We start from the raw sequence: 22,037 nt of genomic DNA on the forward strand, positions 1-22,037 counted from the left end.
GATCATCTGAATTCAGTGAAGACATATGGGGACACTCAGGGCCCAAGTTTATCTCCGCTTCCTTCACAGAGAGTTTGATTACTTCTAAGATTTATGGTCGAAGTGGAAGGAAAAAAGAAATACTTCACAAGAGCAGATTTATAACCTCATCTTTTTTTTTTTTTTTTAATAACATTAGGGATGACATCTTATGACAGAATCTTGGAATGACTGCTGAGCAACTTGGAAACTCAGTGGGAAGTTTTATATTTTGGGGGTTTGGAGCATTTTGTTCTTAGAAAGGTCAGGTAGGAAAGGACCAGGGAAATGAGCCAGGGAGATGGTCAGAGAGTGAGTGTCAGCTGGTTTAATTTTCTGTGTCAACTCTGAAAATTAGATAAACAATGACAAACCAGGCTTTTAAAATGAACTTGTCAGTTCTGGTTTTCTTGATACATGGTAACATTTTTCAAGTCCTGATAGTCCTAAAGACAGATTTAACCCCTGAGAGGTTTATGTGTAAGTGTTCTGAAGTCTGCACATCTGAAAACAAAAGGTTCAGTCCAACTCTGTAACCCTCGAAAGAAAAACTAATTATCTTTGAAACTTAAAAACTCTTCTCCTAACAAATAAGGGGACTTTGCTACATCCAAAAGGTTTATTAGCCTTTTCTGGACAGTCTCAGCAACTTTGGTTTTTTTTTTTTTCTTTCTTTCCCTCTCATCTTCTTGGCTCCCCAGACCAGTTCAGCCCATTCAACATGGTCCCTTGATCTTTCCACTACTGTTCTAGATGATACTGAAATCTTGAGCTGGTGTTCCTTTTCCTCCTGCAAACCGAGGGGTGGGGGGCACAAACACCGCCCCTGCTCCCCCCCTTCCCTGCTCTGCTGTCATGAGGATGTGGGATAAAATAACTTCCTTATTTTAAGTCTACATTTCTGTGGCGACACACTCCCTCGTGGTGAGGGGGAGACAGCAGCAAGGACTTTTAATAGCTGCCCTTATTGGCTCCGCTATAAGGATATTTATTCAAAGATAACCCAGTTTGAAGATGTTGATTTGGAGAGAGAAATACAGTTACTTACAGACAGCAGCATTTGACTAGGGTTTTTCATTCCACAAAGTGCTTTCAAGCTCGTGATCTAAATTCCAATGTCACGACCACCCCCAGGAAGTGGCTGGATGGCATTACTATTACTACCTCCAATCTGTGGGTTCAAAAACTAGGTTCAGAGGAAGTGACTGGGTTAAGGTAGAGGGGGGATTTGAACCAGACGGTCCGCTCCAACGCCTGTGCCTTTTGTTAGAATATGGTATACCAGCAACATAATCGAGATAATCGAGACCGTGGTGAGCTCTGCGCCCGGGCCAGGCACTGGTCGGCTGCTCTCATGTATGTCACCGCATGCCACCTCCCGCTGAAGTAGATGCCACCTGTTAATGAACGAGGATGACGGAGCTCCGAGGCAGTAAGGACTGCTGGGTGGCTGAAATCTCAGGGCTGGCCTGACCCCAGGTGCTGGATGTCCCATGTCCGTCTTTCCCCAACCCTACAGCTGGTAGAACCTGTCCTTCCCCTGCCCAACAGAGCACAGACACCATGGTTTGCCCTGCATCAAAGTATGAAGTTGGTGATTTTTAGCCCTCCAATATCAGTCTTGGCCTCATCCCTAAATCGGATGTCCTTTTCTTTTCTGATGTAGAAAAGGGTCCTGAGTACAAAATCACCTCTGCTACCAGCTCACTGCTGAGAAGAAAATCACCGGATTCAATCAACTCACGGGAAGGTGAGGGGAATGGGCAAGAGCGCCGGGACCGCGTGTGTTTGAAGAGAGGGAGCTCGCCCAGCACGAATGCCGTCTCTGATCTCTCAGGGGGCCCGAGCGCTGGTGTAAGGGGCTCCGTCGGTGCCCGCACGTCATCGACCTGTGGCTCCTGGGGGCCGGGAGCTCTCCTTTTCTGCACTGCGGCTGCCCCCCACCCCCGCTCTGTGAACTTTGTCTTCTGCCAAACAGGGAGAAGAGCAGCAGCCTCGAGGGGAGGCTGATGTTAGTCACAATTACCAATGACCGAATCGCGGCTGGACTTATCAGACCTCCTTTCTGAGGAGATTTTTATAACACCTAATGTATGTTTACTGCTAAGAACAGAAGACACTGGCCCAGTTCTCCTGACGGCGGTGCACCTTGGAGGTAGATGGGCAATAGAGAAGTAGGGATTATTAGGAACCTTGCCAATTCTCCAGGAAGGACCCTGTATTAAGGGTCCTCGATGCTCATGGAGCAGCCCCTCCCCTGAGCCTCAGGCCTCCAGCCCCGACTCGCTCCCTCATTTAAGCCAAGAACGAGCAGACTTCCCTGGGTTCAGAATTCCGTGTAACTAAAACACAAAATAGAAAAGAGGCATCCCAACTGTTGCACTCGTGCACAGCCTATAGACAAGATGGCAGTGCCCTCAGACAGCATTTCAAATACAGTTTATTAGTGTGTGATATGAAAAGGGTATTTTTATTGCATGATATAATGCAATGGGACCTTGGGCGCTCTGTGGAAAGACCTCACACTCAGAAGTGTAATGAACCCGTAGTCCCAAAAACATTATACTGTACATTAACCTATCATTAATGGCACATTAGGGCTGGGGGCATTGCACGCTTGCTGGTCAGGGCTCCATCAGGACAGTGGTGAGAAAACCACACAGTCTTCCCAGGCTTAAAACAAATAGAGAAAATAAATATTCCTGATGTCTACAGGCAGCATTAAAGGAAGTTCAATCCCAGCTCTGCCCTATAATTTCCAAGCCTGCTTTTCTAGGAGAGGAAGACACACAACTAAACAAAAGAAGGAAACAGCCCTCTTCCTTTTTACCCCTAGCTATTGGCTATGCAACCTCTGAGCTGGCTCGGCAAGGCCGCGATCAGATGGGCCCTTTTGTTAGCATAAAAGCTGACCAAAGGACAGCTTGGATCCTGGATCCTTGGCCCGGGATCCCAGACCAGAGAGGCAGAAGTAGCCATGGAGGTGGTATGTCTACCTCCCTTGCTTTCTAGATGGGGTAGTCAAGGCTCAAAAACACAAGGGAACAGAAAGAGGGGCAAAGTATGTGCAACATATCACAAACGATCAACAAATGCAAGGATAAAATGTTTAACTTCCTAGTTAATAAAACAATGCAAAGTAAAACGACTATCCCTGATCGGATTGGCACTGATTCAAGTCTGGTAATTCAGCATCACAAGAGGGGAGCTGGCATCCCCATATCCGGTATACAAAATGCATACAGAGATGGTTGTCCCTCTTAAGAGCAAAGATCTGGAAATGGTCCAGAAGTTCTACGATAGGGTCCTGGTTATATGGTACATTCATATTATGGATTACCATGTGGCCATTAAAAAGAATGACGTAGATTTTCATAAGGTCTGGAAAGATTCTAAAGATATAGTAAGTGAAAACGCAAGGTGCAGAACAGTAACAACAGAAACCACCGTGAACAACAGCAGAACACCCTGGAGAGCAGGACTGGGGGCGTGGGAGGGGTTGGGAGAGCACGAATTTTTACACATATCCTCCAGGGCTACTGGAAATTATAACCATGACTTAAAAACAAGTTTCAGAAAAGAAATGATGAGGGTAGGAGCAAACATCTTCGGGAACATCTTCTTTTCCAACTCCTATGCCATCTGCTTTACGTGCTTCACCTTGTCTGGGTTTGCACAAAAACAGAAACAGTAAGTGAGTCCCTATGACCCTCCCCTTCTACGAAGTGGGGACTGAAGCCTCAAGGGGTGAAATAATTTGTTCAAGGTGACTCTCTTCATCTTCCTTCAATTACGGAACAGAGTATTTATAAAATAGAGAAATTCTGGTCAAACTCTTGACGCAGCCCACAGCCACCTTCCTGAGCTGGGACAGTTTGCCTAACTCAGGGGTGATCAGGACATGGGGGAGAAGGCAAGGAGAAGAGGCTGCTCACTTTGGCAGAGGTCCAGTCAAACTTCTGGAAATACCTTATCTCCACACCATAAAGGGGGTGTCCTTTATGTGTGCAGGTAAATAATGCCTGGCAGCCAGGGCTCAAACACATGGAGGGAAGTATTTCCCTAATTAAACATGAATCAACTTCAAAGGAAACCCAGTTGCTGTTCCACGGAGAGGCAGCGGCCTCAGACCAGTAGAGTGGCAAGGTGACAGTTGGGGCCCGAAAGTCTCCGGGCAGCCCCACAACTTAGGACTCTCTGTGTCAAGTCTCCCCACTGTTCCAGAAAGTTTGCTCTGTTTTCTCATCCCTTCATCCTTCCCAATAACAGCCTTGTGATTTTTGGATAACCGACTTTGCAGCAATATTTTAAAATGCTAGATTTTATTTGTCCTGGGGTCTGCCAGCACATGCTGTAATTAAAATGTTGATTAGTAAACAGTTTAAATATATGACAGACAATGCAGTTAAAGCCTACAGTTAGGTCAATATGTGATTTAGATTTGCCATTTAAAAAATCTCATTTAAATTTTGCATACATTAATCACTACCATACTTCAAGGTTCTGATATCCACCTGACTACAATATTAAAATAAAACTTGCTGCCCCAGGGAAATCCTACTTATTCTTAATTGTTTCGAGGCTTTGATGGGCTTTTAATCTAAGATTAATTTATGCAATTTTAAATAACTCTTCTTATGATTAATAAGCTTGAAAATTAAAAGGAGTCTAAAGCAATTATAATGAGCATTTGGTCATAACCTCATTAGAAGAAGGAGTGAAGGATACAGCTCTGGAATTCTTACAAGACTACAATTTAAGGTTACTTTTAGAGAAGTCAAACATAGTTCCTGAAATTGCAAAGGCAGGTTAGCAAAGGTCACTGTTAAAATGACGGCTAGCTAGATTAGCATACTAATGATTTTCCCTGATGGTGACAGAAAGGACACTGAAAAGAAGCTGCAGAAAGAGAGACAAATGACATGCTGTCAAGAAGCTACAGGCTCTGAACTCAGTTTTCTCTTCTTCTGGCTGGAGACCTTCATGGAATTTCAGAAAAAGCCAGAGGGTTAGGACATCCCTACTCTGAAGCCGGTTCCAGCCAGAGTCTGGTCCTTGTGGAGCAGGCAGAGACCAGCACTGGGTGGCCCACCTGCCTCTGGAGTGGTAGCCTCACCAAGCCCCTGCACTGCTCAGGAACCAACAGAAGCTTCGTGCAGCCACCGCCCTTGCCGGTGAGCAGAGCCCTTCTAGATCAGACCCATCCCACCCAGCTAACTTCATTCCCTTCATTCCCAGGGGTCTCCTTTGCTTTGGCCAGAAGGAAAGGGGTTCCTCATTGTCCTGTGCTTCCTCTGCTCTCTGCTTGTGCTGTTCCTTCTTCCAGAAACCTTTCCCTCCTGTTTTTAGCAGTGATGGTGATGATCATGGCGACCATTTCCTGAGCGCTCATTTTGTGCCAGACACCGTGCCCGACATGTAACATACTTTTACCTCACTTAAATCTTCCGCTCTGTGGGACTCCCTTTCTATGAGAAAGGAATGTGAGGCTGAGAAGGGGTGCCATGCCTGACCTCCATAGCTAGCAAAGGAGGGGTGGAGGGACAGGAGGGGTTGGCTTTTGGTTGAGCTGCCACTTCTGATTCTCGTACTGAGACAAATTCCAAGGATCTTCCAGGTCCAGCTGGAGCCGAGCTGCCTCCCCAACCATGGAGAGCCTCAGCCGTCCTCCCCTGAGCTCTCACACCAGGCAAGTCAGCGGCACACAGCCCTTCCTGCCCTCTCCAAATGTCTCCCGTGCGGGGGTCTCTTCTGCTCCTCTATGACACAACTGTGTCTCATATTCTTTGAACCCATCCCAGCACCTCAGAGACACAGACAACCAATACTTGTTGATTAACTGGTTCACAATAATTCCCTCCAACAAGATGCTCGTTACATCTTACTGATAATAGAGGACAAAAAATTAAGCTTTCTAATCACTGGGGAGGAAAACTCACAGAGGTCCGCCCACCCCCCAAGAAATTACCAGTTCACGGGACACTTGCTGGGAATAGCCAGCACACATTTACTTCAATCGAACTCACAGTCAGTACCACTAAACAAACATGTTTTCCAAGAAGCTACTAGTTGGAAATGCCCAGAACACTAGACGGATGAAAAAAATCATAACCCAAAGAGGCTGAGTGATTCAGTGCTCTTCATGTGTCTAGCACTTTACAGGTTGTAAGCACACTTCCACAAAACTCTCATCTTGTTTAAATGAAAACAACAATACTGGAAGATTGGTATCATCCCCCCCACTTTGCAGATGAAGCAGCTGAGGCTCAGATAAGCCACATAATCGACGACTCCCCAGCTACTTAGAGCAGAGCCTGTACAGGAAATCATAGCTTCTGACAGCAATGCTCTCTCTGGTTTACCATGTTGCTTCTTGTCCACATTCACGGCAGACTCAATTTCAGGATCTTGAGCCCATCTTTGGCTTCTCCAGACTTCACATACAGAGGACAGGGCATGTCTGCCCATCGCCTGGCCACCAACCTTTCCACCTTTCCAATTCTACCATAATGGTTATTGAAACGAGCAAGGTCACGGCTCCATGGTCGTGTTCCTGCTGCTCCACTCCCATGTGTGTTGGTCACACATTTGCGGGGTGTCTTCTCAGCCTCAGGTTCCCTTCTGCCTTCCTGTCAGACAGATCTCTGTCTGGCTTCCTATTCTGTGTGAACTAACTACTTTGATCACATGTCTCCTAAGGCCCTCACCAATTTAGCTTCTCTTTCCTTTGGTTCTTACCCCCAGCTGGTTTTATTGAGATGTAACTGACATACAGCAATGTGTAAGTTTCAGGTGTAGGGCACAATGATTTGACTTACAGAATACTGTGAAATGATTACCATAATAAGGTAACATCCATCATCTTTTTTAAAAAAAAATCCATTGTCTTGCATAAATAAAAAAGAATAAAAGAAAAAATTTTTTTCCCCTTGGGATGAATACCTTTAGTATTTACCATTTTAATAAATTTCAAATATACCATACAGCGGTGTTAACTATAGCTATCGCGTTTTATTTTCTTTCTTTCTTTCCTTTTTTTTTAAAGATTTTTATTTATTTGACAGAGATCACAAATAGGCAGAGAGGCAGGCAGAGAGAGGGAAAAGCAGAGAACCCAATTTGGGGCTCGATTCCAGGACCCTGGGATCATGACCTGAGCCTAAAGTAGAGACTTTAACCCACTGAGCCACCCAGGCGTCCCCGCGTTGTATTTTCTTTCTTTCTTTCTTCCTTTCTTTCTTTCTTTCTTTCTTTCTTTCTTTCTTTCTTTCTTTCTTTTTTAAATATTTTTATTTATTTGACAGACAGAGATCACAAATAGGCAGAGAGGTAGGCAGAGACAGGAGGGGGGAAGCAGGCCCCCTGCCGAGCAGAGAACCTGATTTGGGGCTCTATCCCAGGACCCTGAGATCATGACCTGAGTCGGAAGGCAGAGGCTTTAACCCACTGAGCCACCCAGGTACCCTGCATTGTATTTTCTATTCCTAGTACTTATTTATCTTTTTGTATCTTTTGTACACACATTTATCGTACACCTTTGACCACTCTCACCTAATCCCCCCCACCAAAACTAGCTTCTACGAGTCTGTTTTAAGATTCCACGTATAAGTGAGATCATAAGTATTTGTCTTTTTGTCAGATTTATTTCACTTAGTATAGTCCCCTCGAGGTCCATGCATATTGTTGCTAATGGCAGGATTTCCTTCTTTTTTAATGGCTAGATAATATTCCATTGTACATACATACTGTATCTTTATCTGTTTATCAGTCAATGTCACTTAGGCTGTTTCTGGACTTGGCTATGTAGATAATGCCATAAACGTGGGGGTGTGAGTATCTCTGACATAGTGTTTCCATCTCCTTTGAATGTATTCTCCGATGTAGAGTTGCTAGATCATATAGTTTATTTTTAATTTTCCAAGAAACCTCCATACTGTTTTCCATGATGGCTGCACCAGTTTGCATTCCCACCAACAGTGCAAGGGAGTTCCTTTTTCTCCACATCTTCACCAACACTTGTCATCGCTTATCATTTGGGTGAGAGCCATTCTGACAGTTGAGTGGTGACAGCCCATTGTCATTTGATTTGCATTTCCCTGAGGCTTAGTGCTGTTGAGCATCTTTTCATGTACCTGTTGGCCATTCCTATAATCTCCTCTGGAAAAAATGTCTGTTCAGGTCTTTTGTCCATTTTAATTGCATTGTTTGGTTCTTGCTGTTGAATTGTAGGAGTTCTCCATATATATTTTGCATGTTATCTCCTGATCAGATATACGGTTTGCAAATATTTTTCCCATTCTGAAGGTTGTCTTTCATTGAGTTCTTTTTGACCATCTATAAACAGATTACTGAACCACTTCTTGATGTCTCACTCAGGCCAGCTGTACCCCTGGTTATATCAGTGCTTCACTTCCACACAGCACTGTAAGCGCCTCCGATCAGCCTGTTTTTCCTGCAGCTGTTAGCTCAAGTGGCTGGTCTGAGAACTGCTTGCTACTGGTTTGTTACAAGGTAAGGAGCTATGCCAACAGGTCAATCAGCATGCAGCTTCCTTCATTGACCAATTTTCCCTACAAACAAACATTAGCTGCATAAAACAGAAGCTTTGAGTCATGCCTGATCTATATTCTGGTACAAACTCCTTATCTTGTGCTTGAGAAACAGTTCAGATGCTACTAGTAGTCCACAGTCCATATTTGAGTAGCACTATACAGCGTCTAGCAATAGATTTGGCACACAGAATGGGCTCAGTAAATTTGCTGAGTTCAAGGAAATTTCTCCCAAACTCAATGTACAGTATTTATCTCTTGGAAGTTGCTGATTTCTGTAACCATGATGGTCGAACTGAGAACACGAAAAGGTTTGAGGCCCTCGATTACTGCTGCAGGCTGACAGAACCAAAAAACAGTAACTCAAAATTCTCACAGCTCCTCCCAGACGCAGTCCAAGCACAAACGGCTGGTGATTATTTTCTCCCCCCCACATGGGTCTGTTTGCACTGAGGTCCAGGCTTCCATGGGCAGCCACCAGCTCCTTGCTTCAACCATGGCCTGGCAGTGGTAGGACGAGGCCAAGGGAGAGGGGACCATAAGGAGTGGGGGGAGCAACGATCCCAGCAGGGCATTTGGGGTTCACAAGCACACTGCTGAAACCCTCCATGTTTCTTTGCGGGCTCTTTGTGCTTAGTTTTATTTTCTACTGCAAGAAATAGTTTGACTTCGCTGAAATTCTCACAACCACTCTCCCCTGCCCACTGTTAAACAGCTTTGTTTAAGGCAGAATCGTCCTAAGTCCGTCCTGGCTGCGTGGCTCCCGGCAAGTCAATTAACCTTTCTAAGCCCTGGTTTAACACATCGGTTAAATGGGAATAAGAATAACCCTTGTAGTGTTTGTGTGAAGGTCAAGTGACTAATTTATATGAAAGAACTCTGTAAACTCATGTGTTTAAAAAATGCTATTTGTTTAGATTAATTTCTCTCTCTACAGTAAGTCTGTTTTAAATGTTAAAGAGCAGAGGCTTTCCTGAATTTATCTGTAGCTCCAAGATGCAAGCACTCCTCCTTCCAACTACTTTCAGGTAAGTTCAGAGAAAATAAATTGTAGTGTGGATTCTGGCTAGTGTGGATCTTAGAGTTACTCTTCCTTATGATCTGAGCTGTGTTCATGCTGTATGCAGAAAGTAACACACGCACATAAATAAATGTTCTGTGAGGCCTGCCTTACTCGTCACGAGTTCACAAAACCTCCCCAGAAAACGCTGGCTGGAAGAAATCTTGCCTTCCGCAGAAAACATTTTACCTGTTAATTTCATAACATTTCAATTCAGTAACTATTTAGCGAGCGTTCTACCTGGGGCTAGGGGCTAGACTAGATGTCACAGATGCTCAGGTAAATGAGACATGAAGCTGTCCTCCAGAAACCTGTAGTCTTGTTTATGGACTGTTACCGGTTAGGTAGGCAAACTACTGCCACAAAGGGAGAGACGGCGAGCTAACAGAGGGGCCTGCCAGGAGGAAGGGTATGTAGGACAGGAAGTCAGGAACCCTACAGAGGCAGACCTGGGAAGCGTCACAGAGGTTGTGCTGGTTGACCCTCGTTTCCCATCGAAAGCTACTTCCAATCCTCAGCAAGTCTGGGGGGGCTCCTACAATGGCTGGAATTGCGGTAAGGAAACCGCACAAGCCAAGACACAACCGTGCGAGAACGCCTCCCGCCTGTGGGTGCTGTGAGAGCACGAGAGCACGGGCTGCGTGTGAAGGAGCCCCGCGAGGTGAAGGGGGGGGTGGGTGTAGGCAAGGGAGGGCCGGTCTCACATTCTATCCAGCACTTGGCTGTCTATATCCTCAGCCTTCTGGCTAGACCGCAGGCTGGCTGAGGTCAGGAATCAGGAGTGCCACGTGCCTCCTTGGCATCAGCCGGGAGGCTCCGAGTATGGAAAACGGGGAGAGCACACTTGTGACGCCCGAAGCATGTTCTCTCCCATCTCCCAGGAGCAGAAAGGGCTCCTGAGACCCGCATCTGTACCACTCGTGCAGTGAGTTACAATCCAGCCAGCACCCCCCATCTACTCTTCTGCTTTTCTTTGGTACTTAACCCACATTCCGCACGAGGTAGCGCTGGGGCCTGCATGGCAGAGCTGGGCTTTTCCGCAGGCGGGAAGGACGGCGTGCCCAGCCGCAGCCCTGCTGACCTCCCTGACGTGGGGACCGGACGCCTGCTTTGGGGAAAGGGCTTTCCAGCCTGGAAGCTGGTGTCTCGGGCCCTGCACACACGAGCGTTGCAGGGTTGCCGATTTTCGCCTTCCGAGAGTTAGAGCCGGAGCATTCCAGAGGCAAGGCCGCGGCTTCAGGAAAAAAAAAAAAAAATCATGTTTAATTTAAAAATTAGAAACTGGAGCAGGCTGTGAGCACAGGGGTTGATTGAAACAAAATTTAAATTCCTGTCAAGCCCATTTAAACACGGGGGCCCTTCATAGACAATTAGCTGCTCCCTGTGAATGCTGAATAAACTCAGGCCTGGTCACTGCGAGAAGACAGGCGCCTACTGTGAGGCGCTGGAAAAAAAATTAACTAAAATCAGGCTGTATGAAATATTTCGCCTTTCAGTATATCACAGGGGTTGGAAAGTGTAAACAAGACAAAAATCGATTCCTTGGTGCCCTCAAATCAATCCCCCAAAATGGTTAGGGCATCTGTTTCTGCTAAATTTTGTTTACATCGGCAGATTTGCCTTAATTGCACTTGTTTATCTCCCATTGTCCCTGGGGCCCTAATCTCCCGATTACTAATACTTAACACTCATTTCACATCTAAAGCTCCTTCTAATCCTCAACAGGTTTTGGGGGCTCTTAAAATTATTGAAGCCACAGAGGCGGGAGACACAGCCTCTTTGTGAAAGGGACATTTTCTTATCTACTACCAGCTGGGCCCAATCATCACCAGGGATGGTGACAACAAAGGTGCTAAAAGGCTCTTCCACAATGACTGCTGCTCCACTGGGGATTCAGAGGATAAAAAAGAGCTTTGATGGAAAAATCTGAACAAGAGGCGAGAGCAGTCCAGCCAAAGAAAGTTACTGTCATAATCAAATGCTGTCAATCACCATGAAAATCCAATTAAAAATGTTTCCGCACGGCCCTCTTAAGTGGAAAAATGTACCCTATTTATACAAATTTTTGTCAACTCCACAACAGTCCCACAATTAGAAAGTCCTGCTATTAATTGAATCCCCCTCCGCACAACCCCCCCCCCCCAGTTTAAAAAGACACACAGGCCATCCAGAAGCCTTCTGAGGGAGGTGAAACACACGTAGGCTATTGGTATACAATTAAGAGTTAATCGGGTTACATTGGAAAATTCCATTTTTATTTGTGCCCAGGGAACCTCTGCCTGAATAAACGAATGCTACCTAGCCTCCTACTTCAGAATCAGTGACCATTTACACAGAGAACGGAGAAACGGTAAACCAGGATACTGGAAAGAAACTAGTCCATGCTCCAGCAAATGTCTCTCGGTAGACCAAGACCTAATGTTTAATTCTAATCTTGAAAATTAAATAGAGGACAGAAGGCCCAAATGTCTCTACTGCCTTTAGGCAGTCTCTAAATGGCCAGGCGAACCTCAAATTATCTGCAGACAGATCTGGCCCCCCAAATAACTGTTATCTACCAAAGGCCTCGCTGAAACCACAAGACTCCTGATCCCCAAAGGTCTCTCTCCAAACTGCTACAAATTAAAAAGCAAACAACCCATTAAACAAATCCAGCTGGTTTCAACTGTAAATAGGAGGCTTCTAATATTTTTCCAGCCCTTGAAATTCCTGGTTAGACTCATTAATTATTGATAAGAATTGCATCTTTTTATTGGAGTGTACTCCCAGGAAAACAAGTTTGCTGTCTTCAACGGCAATTCCCAAATCACGGAGACTAGGCTTCAGATCTTTCTGTATTTCCCCCACAAACGGCTAAATATCTTCTGGTCTTTTTCAACTTAATCCATTATTCCCAAGAGCTAGGGGCTGGGGCAGTGTGCATCTGATATGCTGGTAGATAAAGACCGTGGGGTCCCCCTGCTATCAATCTAAACAAACAAAGAGGGTGCTGGCCAGGTGGTCTCCTCTAGATCTTGGCTCTCCGATGACCTCCTGTTTCGGAATTAAATGTCGGAGGCAAATTCTCAGAGGGTCAGGACACATGCTGAAGGTGCTGAACACTGCCTTGCTCTTCCCACATGTCCCATCCCGAGGTGGGATGGCCAGAGCCCTGGAGTCTGCTCTGACTGGTCAAGCCCATGCTGTATTGGTTGTTACATGTCTTGAATGTTATCCCTGCAAACACAGCAACAGCCTCAAAATGCCTTTATTTTGGCACCAAATTATTTTACCCAGATGACCTCTGGGTTAAGTCAAACAAAACCCCTTAAACGAACCATGTCTCCTAGTGTGGTCAGCCTAACTTATATTGTACATTACAATGTACAATGTACAATGTCCCGAGATGGCTTGTTCCTGGGTGAGTTTCCTCGGCTTTACTGTGTGAGTTGTTGGAGAATAAGAACTGTTCTGTTTGTCTGTCTATTCGATGTCCAGGACAGTGTTTCATTGAGCGGGATGCAAGAGATGGGCACACGCCAAGAGTAGGCGGTAGTGAGTTCTCTTCCTATAATCAGAGCGGAGACTCGCCTGAACGGCAGTTGCACACAACCATGCTGGACACTGAGTCAGAAGAGCATGACCCTCTTCAAGGTGCTTACAATCTAGCTGGAGAAAAAAGGCGGCATTAAACTAGTGAGTTTCACTTCCAGCTGCTCCTTATAATCTACCTGGAGAGCTTTAAAAACAAAATAGTACCTGTTCCCTGGCCCAAGCACCAAGAATTCTTTCATCTGGGCTGGGATCCAGGCTTTTTTTTTTTTCCTCTTATTTTTAACTACTTGGATGATTCTGATGAGTTGCCAGCATTAGGAACCAATGTACTACCTGGGCCGACTTGTGACTAGAAGATGGATACGTAATTCTGTGTAGTTAAGTACCGTTCCAAGTCAGAGACTAGATTCTGGAGTGCCTCGGAGAAGGGGGCAAGCACTGTGATAGGGAGAAGGATGGAGACCTCCAAGGACGGGGTTGGGGGGTGTTCCAAACTGAGACCACCCCCCAAATCAAAGAAACTACCAATGGGCTGAGTGGTGTCAAATGAGGAATGGACGTGCAACACACGCCCAAGACCCAGCTCAGCCCCCGGGAATGCAGCATGACGTCACAGAGCAGTCCCAGAGTTCCATTTTGCTGCGTCCGGGATAACCAGACTATTCTTGCGGTCAAGGAGCCATGGCCTCACTGTGCCGTGAAATGCGATGCTGGGAAGAAGACGGTTGGCCCAGGCAAACAAGAAAGAAGCGCTGCAGTCAGGAGTTCAAAAAAACCGCAATCTTAAACAGGCAAATCATCACCGTTTTTAAGAGATCTGACCTGACGATGGAGGAAAAAAGTTATCCTTAACTGGGAAATTAAAACTGTTAGATCACCATGATCAAGGAGTGACAGATTTTATCTATCTGTATCTCTCTTGCTACGTGCGTGTATATAAATACACACCCAAACACACACACACACACATTTATCTGCTAAAGTCTCGTGAAAAGATTAAGCAGTCACGTCTGCGGGAAAACAAAGCTTGTTTTCTGGGGTTATAATCTCTCTGTTCTCGCTGAAGTGCTAACGTGTCATCAAAAATTCAAATTAAAGCTGTCTGATTTAGTGCGATCTCAAGCATCCAGGCAGTGATTCTGCCGTTGTAATTATGTGCAATTAAAGAGCCAAAATCAACTTCTGAGTAGTGGATTCCTGTTTATAAGCAGACACAAACAGATGATTTTAATGGCCTTTAGAACTTGAAAATAATAATAAAACAAATCATTCCGTGGTTGTAAATTGGACCCTCTGTGGAGCCCCCAGGCTTCTGTGATGCTATCTGCGCTTGAAGGAAATACTTAGCTGAAGTTACAATCCCAGCCAGGGATTCTCCCTGCAAATTCCGGGTGCCTTAGCTAATGAGCTGATTTGCACCTCCAGATGAGTAACCAAAAGCAAAAGTGATATCTGCAAGAATGGGTGGCCAGACACACACAGGAGTCTGGCCTTAAGGGTCTGTTTTAAAACATGCTCTTCAAAACACAGGCGAAAGCTCGATGGAGTAAATGACAACCAAGTTCATAACTGCTTATTAAATCATTGTTAGTATCTTAAAAAGTTCCAACTGCAAGTATAGTAGGTCCACGAACACCGTGCAAGGGGGCTGCTAAAATGTGCCTCTCTCTATTTGTGTTTGGGATACAAGTAAACTCTGGATCAAAAGAAACCGAATTGAGACCTGAATTGAGATCAGGAGTTGGATGCTCAATGGACTGAGCCACACACGCGCCCCTAAAATCATCATCTTTTTTTTTTTTTTTTTAAGATTTTATTTATTTATTTGACAGACAGAGATTACAAGTAGGCAAAGAGGCAGGCAGAGAGAGAGGGAAGCAGGCTCCCCGCCGAGGAGAGAGCCCAATGTGGGGCTTGATCCCAGGACCCTGGGACCATGACCTGAGCCAAAGGCAGAGGCTTTAACCCACTGAGTCACCCAGGCACCCCTAAAATCATCTTCTTAATTGTTCAGTTCATTCTGTCTATCTGTCTGTGACCTAAAGGTTTGGGTCTAACAGTGGTGAATGAAGTAATTTGCTGTAAATCCAAAAGTTTTACTGGAACTGAAGTGCTGGAGAGACAAAAATCTAACCTAGTGATTTCTTCAATTTCTAAAAGTGATCATGCCGCATGCAGATGCCCAGTTTATCAAACCACTGATTAAGTGCGAGACAACCAGCCAAACTATCGGAAAATGTAATTACAATCAGGTTTGGATACACAGAAAAGCTACCAGTGACAATTTAATAGAGAGGAGTTAAACAAGTTAACAAGTAATTAAATGTTTAAACAGATTTTTCTGGAGCAGTTTGGTGTTTATTAGCCCCCAAACAATACCACCTCTTATCCGTAGAGCCTCTTCTGAGAAATGAGATGCCTTCAAATTTGCAGCTGCTGGGATTTAGATGAAGGGGGAAAAAAAAAATCTAAAAGCACTATTTTGATTGTAACTGACATCCCTCCCCCCACGATCCACAGCTGCTTTTTAGATTCCAAGTCCCATGATTTACTTGCTATCTAAGCAAAATGTCAATTGCAAAATTTCAATTGCAAACTGCCCTCTGTGTTTCTTCTTAGTAGCATGAACGGAAAAAACGAAAAAACCCAAACCTGAGAAGATACTGAACGAGGACGCCCTGCTCTGGAATGTACCACGAAATGCACAAAATAACGGGCATTATTAGAACCAGAGGAGAAAACCCATGTTTTTAAACAATTACTAAAGCAGTATAGTAACAGCATAAAGACAATTTCTGCGCCAGCTTGTTTCTTTGAAATTCTCTCTGCCACTGAGCAGCTAGAACAGATAATAACTATTAGTAAATCAAACTCCTCTGCAATATCCAGCTGTGCCTCACGCATTTACATACAGATAGAATGGGTATATGTTTTTAATATGTATGTGATCCGTACTTTTACCACAGCCGAACTGCATGCCACAAAGGAGGAGGAGAATGGGAATCAGATCAGCATGAGATAATAAAGTGGCCTAGATAAAGTATTAGCCAGCGATTGATCTCAAACCGGGATGCTGCTTCTTCTGACCTGATTACTTACTATGCATAGATTCCATTAAATAGAGCTTAGACAGGGGAAGCTTCTGGAAATACTCTAAATGCATAGAAGGATCTACAGTGCTCTGAACCCAAATTGTAACTGCGGAGGTGCCCACAGCCCGTACCCTCCCCGCCTGAGTCAAGGCCCATGTTCAGGATAGGCTGGCAGGTTAAAGGGCCAGCTGCCCGCTGGTGGGCAGCCTTCCTCAGTCCCACGGGGAGGGTCTTTCCTGTCCCTCCGCTGCGCCAGGCCAGCGCCCTCCGAGTGAACGCCTCCCTCCTGAGCTGCTCGTCTAGTTCTGGCTGCATTGCACTAACTAACAGAATGAAAAGGCAGCGAGGGAGCTTAACAATCATTCAGGGTCACGGTCCCGTTTGAAAAACTGATGACAGTCACGGATTTCTCTTTTCACAAAAGAATGCAAATCCCCACACGCATACGTGACGTTGGATGTAATTTCAGGGGCTCTAACAGACTTCCTGAAGTCATGGACCCAAGGTCAAGGACTGGTGATCTCATGCATCCTCTCCGTTTTGCACATGAAGACACTAAAAGCTGGGAGGGAATGGGGAGCTGCTGGCAAGGGAAGGCAAGTGTGGAGGCTTTCCTGTTAAAGTACAGCCAGACCACAGCTACCAGAGAACCCTACAGGAAGAAGACTCATTGGGCAGAAGAATTCTCTGTGGCTCACACGAGCAAGGGTCTACCCAACAATGTTCTCACTGTATCCTCTATTAACAAGTTGAATAGCAAAGCCAGATCTGAACCTCTCCATCTCAATGTGCTCCCATCTCAAGCTATCTGTCTCTGAAGTTAGGGGTCTGATTTTTATTTTTTAGGTGTCCTTCAATCAGATTATTGACATTTTGGGAAAAGGTCTCCACCACCCTTGTTTCATCACCTTTTCCCTTCTTGCCGCGTCCTCGCCAATCCTTTCTGATGGCAGCAGCTGTCCCCCACTCCACAAAGCCGAGATATCTCTGTCGCATTGTCCGAAGCCTGGTGAACATTCTGCTTCCATCTCTACAGGGCTTCTACAGCCTGGAAACATTTTTCTAAGTTTGTGGGTCCTACATTACAGAGCTGGCGCGGCGCTGACCTAGGTCTTCCCTGTGATTTGTACCAGCGTGCTGTAAAAGTGGGTTCTTTCACAATGGAATCATGTTCTTATGAGCAGAGAGAGTGCATGTGGGGGTGTCAGCATGTGGGAAGTTCTTGGCCACCTGCATGGCTGGCTCTCCTTTGTTGGGTTAACGCTGGCTCCTGATTCACGCGATGGCTCTCGAAGGACTGAAGGATGAAGGGCTTCCCTGTACCTGAATGGGAGTCCACTCACAAGAAAAGGTGTGTGGGGGGTCGGTGTGTTGCTTCCATGTCAGGTCAACGTTTTCAGACTTGGACTAGGGTTTCTTCTCTAAGAAGAAAGGGTTTCTCCTATAAGAAGTGGAATTTTTTAACAGATCGCCCAGCTGGTGGCGAATGCGTTGCCTATCTGAATTCCCCCGTTGTGGGTTTGGGACACCACGAGGCCAATGTCAAAGGGATTTCTGTTCCAAAAGGCCCTAGAGGTCTCACACTGCTCCAAAAAAGTCTGGAGCCTCTAATACACTCATGCTTGACCCAGCCTGTTTCCTTTACCTGGAATGTCCCCTTGAAAACTCTCTATGAAGTTCCGTCCATCCTCCAAAGGCCCTTTTCCAATGCCACCTTCTCCGTGTAGCTTTCCCCATTTCCCCAGTGAACCCCCAGAGAACTCTGCAGTTCTGAGTTACTTTATTCCGGCAAGTTGCATACTTGTTGTGTCTCCTGCAAGACTGGATGAATGTGGCTTACTCTTCCTTGTGTCTTCTATTGAGTCAGGCACAGGATTTTGTACATCACAGTCTAATAACACCTGCCAAACTGAATTGTTTATCTGGTTCTGAGATCTCCCAAGATGATCTGGATGCTACTGATGGGACTTCTGAATGGGTTATTTATGTACCTTAACAGATACATGCCAGACACGTATATCAGCTTACATGAACTCTGGACTCCCCAAAGTGTGAGCGTTAAGGGAATTTCTTCATCCAGCTTTAGCATACTTCCACTTAGAACATAAAAACTGATAACCGTCTCAGGAACAACCACACAAAGTAGAATTAAACGACCAAACACCTAGATGAGTTCTAACACTGGGATTTTAGTGGCTTCAAGAGTCTAAACTTTAGCTTTGAGACTGACATGGCCAAACACTGCAAAGATGATGGTTTGAAGACTGGGGTATTATGCATATAAGGTAACCGTGGCAGATAGAAAGTCAAACACTGCTCGTACGCCCACTGTGCACATGACCCACCCCTCCCTGCGGTCTGGTTTACTCAGGTGGGGCTCGCTGTGCTTACCGGCGGTCTCTGGTGATGAGTCTGTAACTCTCAGTATTTCTACCCAGGCTCTGATTTTCTTCCTTTGGTTTGGATAGTCCTGCAGGCCTCATGGTTGATATGGCCCAGGCTGTGTGGACCACGTCAGTGCCCTGCTGGCCGGTGCTACCGTGCTAGGGAGATAAACTGCTCTTTTTGAGAAAGGCAGACCCCCACCCACAGTGACAAATGTCCCCTCCAGTTCACGCATTCCAGAGCATGCTCTCAGCTTCCAGATGGGAGCACCATCAAATAGGTTGTAGGCGGAGAGGGAAAAGGAAAAATTAAAGCCATTAATATGCTGGAAGAAATAAAGAAGCTGGTTCCTTAAGACTGGGCTCCTAGGACGTGACTCACGTTCCTGAAGCCAGGTACAACCCAATTTCTCTCTCATCCCCTATGTGGCTCAATACCGTGGTCAGAGGCAGGCAGGGTCCAACCCCCTTGACCACAGGAGTCTCACACACATTCCAAGCTTTCAGCTTCTTCACCGAGCCCTTTCTAAGCCGGGTGCCTCATGAGTGCTGTACCTGAGGGAATATGTTCATTTAAATCCCACTGGGAGCAGTCCTACAAATGTTAAATTAACTAGAGAACCGGGCTTCCTGTGACTACATTTTTCATTGTGTTTTACTGATTTATTGATATTTATTAATTAAAAATGTGGGACAGCACACACCAGGGTGTACAGTTATAAAGAGAGAGATCAAGATATGTATCACTTGTCTCTACACACACACACACACACACACACACTTTCTTCTCAGGCACTGAAAGTGCGCACCCTCTGGCCTTGTCTTTATGACTTGCTGCCCTGGAGCTGTGCTCCCCACCAGGACATACATCCATATGCATGGATGGGTGTACGTGCGATCCACAGTGTTTTGTTTAAAAGTGGCCAACTCATTGCAGGACGAAAACATGCATTTACAAACAGATATCTGTTTTATGAAACCCTATTCCTTTGTTTTAATAGCTGAGCTATCCAGCCATAGCATAATAATGCACAAGGTAAATGGGTCTCCATCTCTAGAACCTGTTCCAAGTTTTCTCAAATGTGACTAACTGCAACAATCTCCCAACCATCCAAGACACGCCACCGCCAAAAGACCAGTTTATTCCAGACACGATACCTGCACAGTTATAAATTGCAGAGGTTTTTAGGGGTGAACTTTAACTTGAAACTACCCTGAAAATGGAGATTTGCTCCAGGGGTAACACGAGGGAGGACGCTACCTTCCTGGAAAGCGCTCATGACGCAAAAGGGAGACTTCCTGTTATTTTCTATTCTGGGACAAAAGGTGTATTATGCAAGAAGTTGGGGCACGTAGGGTGTTTATCAGGATGGCATACAACGGATGAAACCCTCTGAACTGGTATCTGCAAAATGCTTCTTGTTTAAAGTGGTGACAGAAGACTGGTCGGGGTGTGCTCTCAGTGCAATGGTCTAAAGACAGGGAATGGTGAGCACACAAAACAGGAGAAAGAGCAGACTGTAATCATTAGTTATAATGCTCGATCCCGGAGTTCCTTCTAACAGCTTGTGCGTTGTCAAATCAACAATCTGCACTAAACAAATGACCATTTGGGAATTGCTAGGGAGCGTCTCTGTTCCTCTCCCTGCTCGACTAAAAACTGTCATTCGCCATCAAAGAAAGCGGCCTTGGAGCTGAGAACACAGCACCCGCAGCTCATAGTTGTCTCTTTCTGAGGAAAGACCAAAGATTCACATTAACTTGATCTTTTGCAGCCAATCTAATTTCATTCTGCATGAATCCAAGAGGACTCCGCGCCACGTTCAGAATCTCCTGCAGGACACCGCGAAAAACTGAATATGCTGACTCGCTTTTCTGTTACCGATGCTCTGGGTGCTGAGAGGCGGTAACAACAGAGGAGGAGGAGTAACCCAGATTAACTGGTGACCCTTGCGTGTAAGGCGGAGGAAGAGAGTTTTACCTTAAGTTTCTTCCTTTTTCTTTTCCACAGTGAGAGATGGAACCCAAGCAGGAGGAGTGGAAGAGGAGCCCAACACGGGGCTTGATCCCAGGACCCTAGGATCACTACCTGAGCCGAAGGCAGATACCTAACGACTGAGCCACCCAGGTGCCCCCTCCCTTACTATTGCAAAATGGTGGTGGGTTTTTATTTTTTAAAAAGATTTTATTTATTTATTTGACAGAGATCACAAGCAGGCAGAGAGGCAGGCAGAGAGAGAGGAGGTGGCAGGCTCCCCGCTGAGCAGAGAGCCCAATTCAGGGCTCAATCCCAGGACTCTGGGATCATGACCTGAGCTGAAGGCAGAGGCTTTAACCCACTGAGCCACCCAGGCGCCCCTTATTTTTATTTTTTAAAAATATTTTATTTATTTGACAAAGATCACAAGTAGGCAGAGAGGCAGGCAGAGAGAGAGGAGGAAGCAGGCTCCCTGCTGAGCAGAGAGACCCTGGAATCATGACCTGAGTTGAAGGCAGAGGCTTTAACCCACTGAGCCACCCAGGCACCCTGGTGGTGGTTTTTTAAAGAGTAAAAACTACTACCTGGGCTTCAAAACACTACCCAAAAGGAGTAAGTAATGCAGTCTCTCTTAAGAGCTGTGGATGTTTTAAATTCCATTCCAGTTCTTTTAGCAGAAGGTTAAGCACAGATATATAACCAGAGAATGCTAACGTAATTAAAGCAATGTACTTACCATCAGGTCCTCAGGTGCTGGTCTTTCTTTGGGTTGTTTTCGCATGCTGTTAGAGGAAGAAAAGCTCGTCATTATCTAGATCACGCATGAATCTGTGCTATACTTTCCACCATGGACTATTTCCCCTGGAATCGGAATGACTTCAAATTCACCGTGTTCAATTCTTGGCCAAAGTATTAGCATATATTCCCTTTCTTTTATTTGGGCCTTTAATTAATCAGATTTTGGGGAATCTCATGAATCAGAAACATAAAGATTTTTGGGGGGGGGTAGTTATTCTTGCACTACATATGAAGAATGAATTTAAATTTACCTAATTCCACTTTTGAAATAATTGTGGGAGGAAAAAAGCGGCAATATTTCTTCTTGACTTAGTTTTCAGTTTATTTCAGACTTAAATCTAGGCAACAATAGACTTCTTTTTCCGTAACTGGGATCAGTAATAAGAAAAAAAAAACATGACTACCAGGTCAAATGAGAAAATATTTTATTTCTTCATTTTGACTCTGAATGACAAGTCATAAAAGAAGTCAGGAATCTAGATAATGCTACAAAATTACAAATGGGCTGTTCTATTAGTTCAACTTTTATTTATTCTGGCTACAATGCAGGGCGATATTCTTTAAACAGCTGAGGGCGGGGAGTTAAGTTTGTTTAAGGTGCTTAAAGGATCACATTCCTCATAC

At 45.3% G+C, this 22,037-nt stretch overlaps 1 protein-coding gene across 9 annotated transcripts in view; it reads right to left on the reverse strand.

Moving 5' to 3' along the window:
- MAP2K5 (mitogen-activated protein kinase kinase 5) overlaps window positions 1–22,037 on the reverse strand; it is a 260,586-nt gene that overhangs the window by 16,796 nt on the left and 221,753 nt on the right. For all 9 annotated transcript variants that reach the window (XM_082737007.1, XM_082737004.1, XM_082737010.1 and 6 more), the window contains one exon: window positions 21,352–21,397. In XM_082737007.1, the coding sequence (XP_082593133.1) occupies window positions 21,352–21,397 (46 nt within the window). The remainder of the gene's footprint in view (window positions 1–21,351; window positions 21,398–22,037) is intronic.

This window comes from Mustela nivalis (assembly GCF_964662115.1).
Source record: "Mustela nivalis genome assembly, chromosome: 6".
Classification (NCBI taxonomy): Eukaryota; Metazoa; Chordata; class Mammalia; order Carnivora; family Mustelidae; genus Mustela; species Mustela nivalis.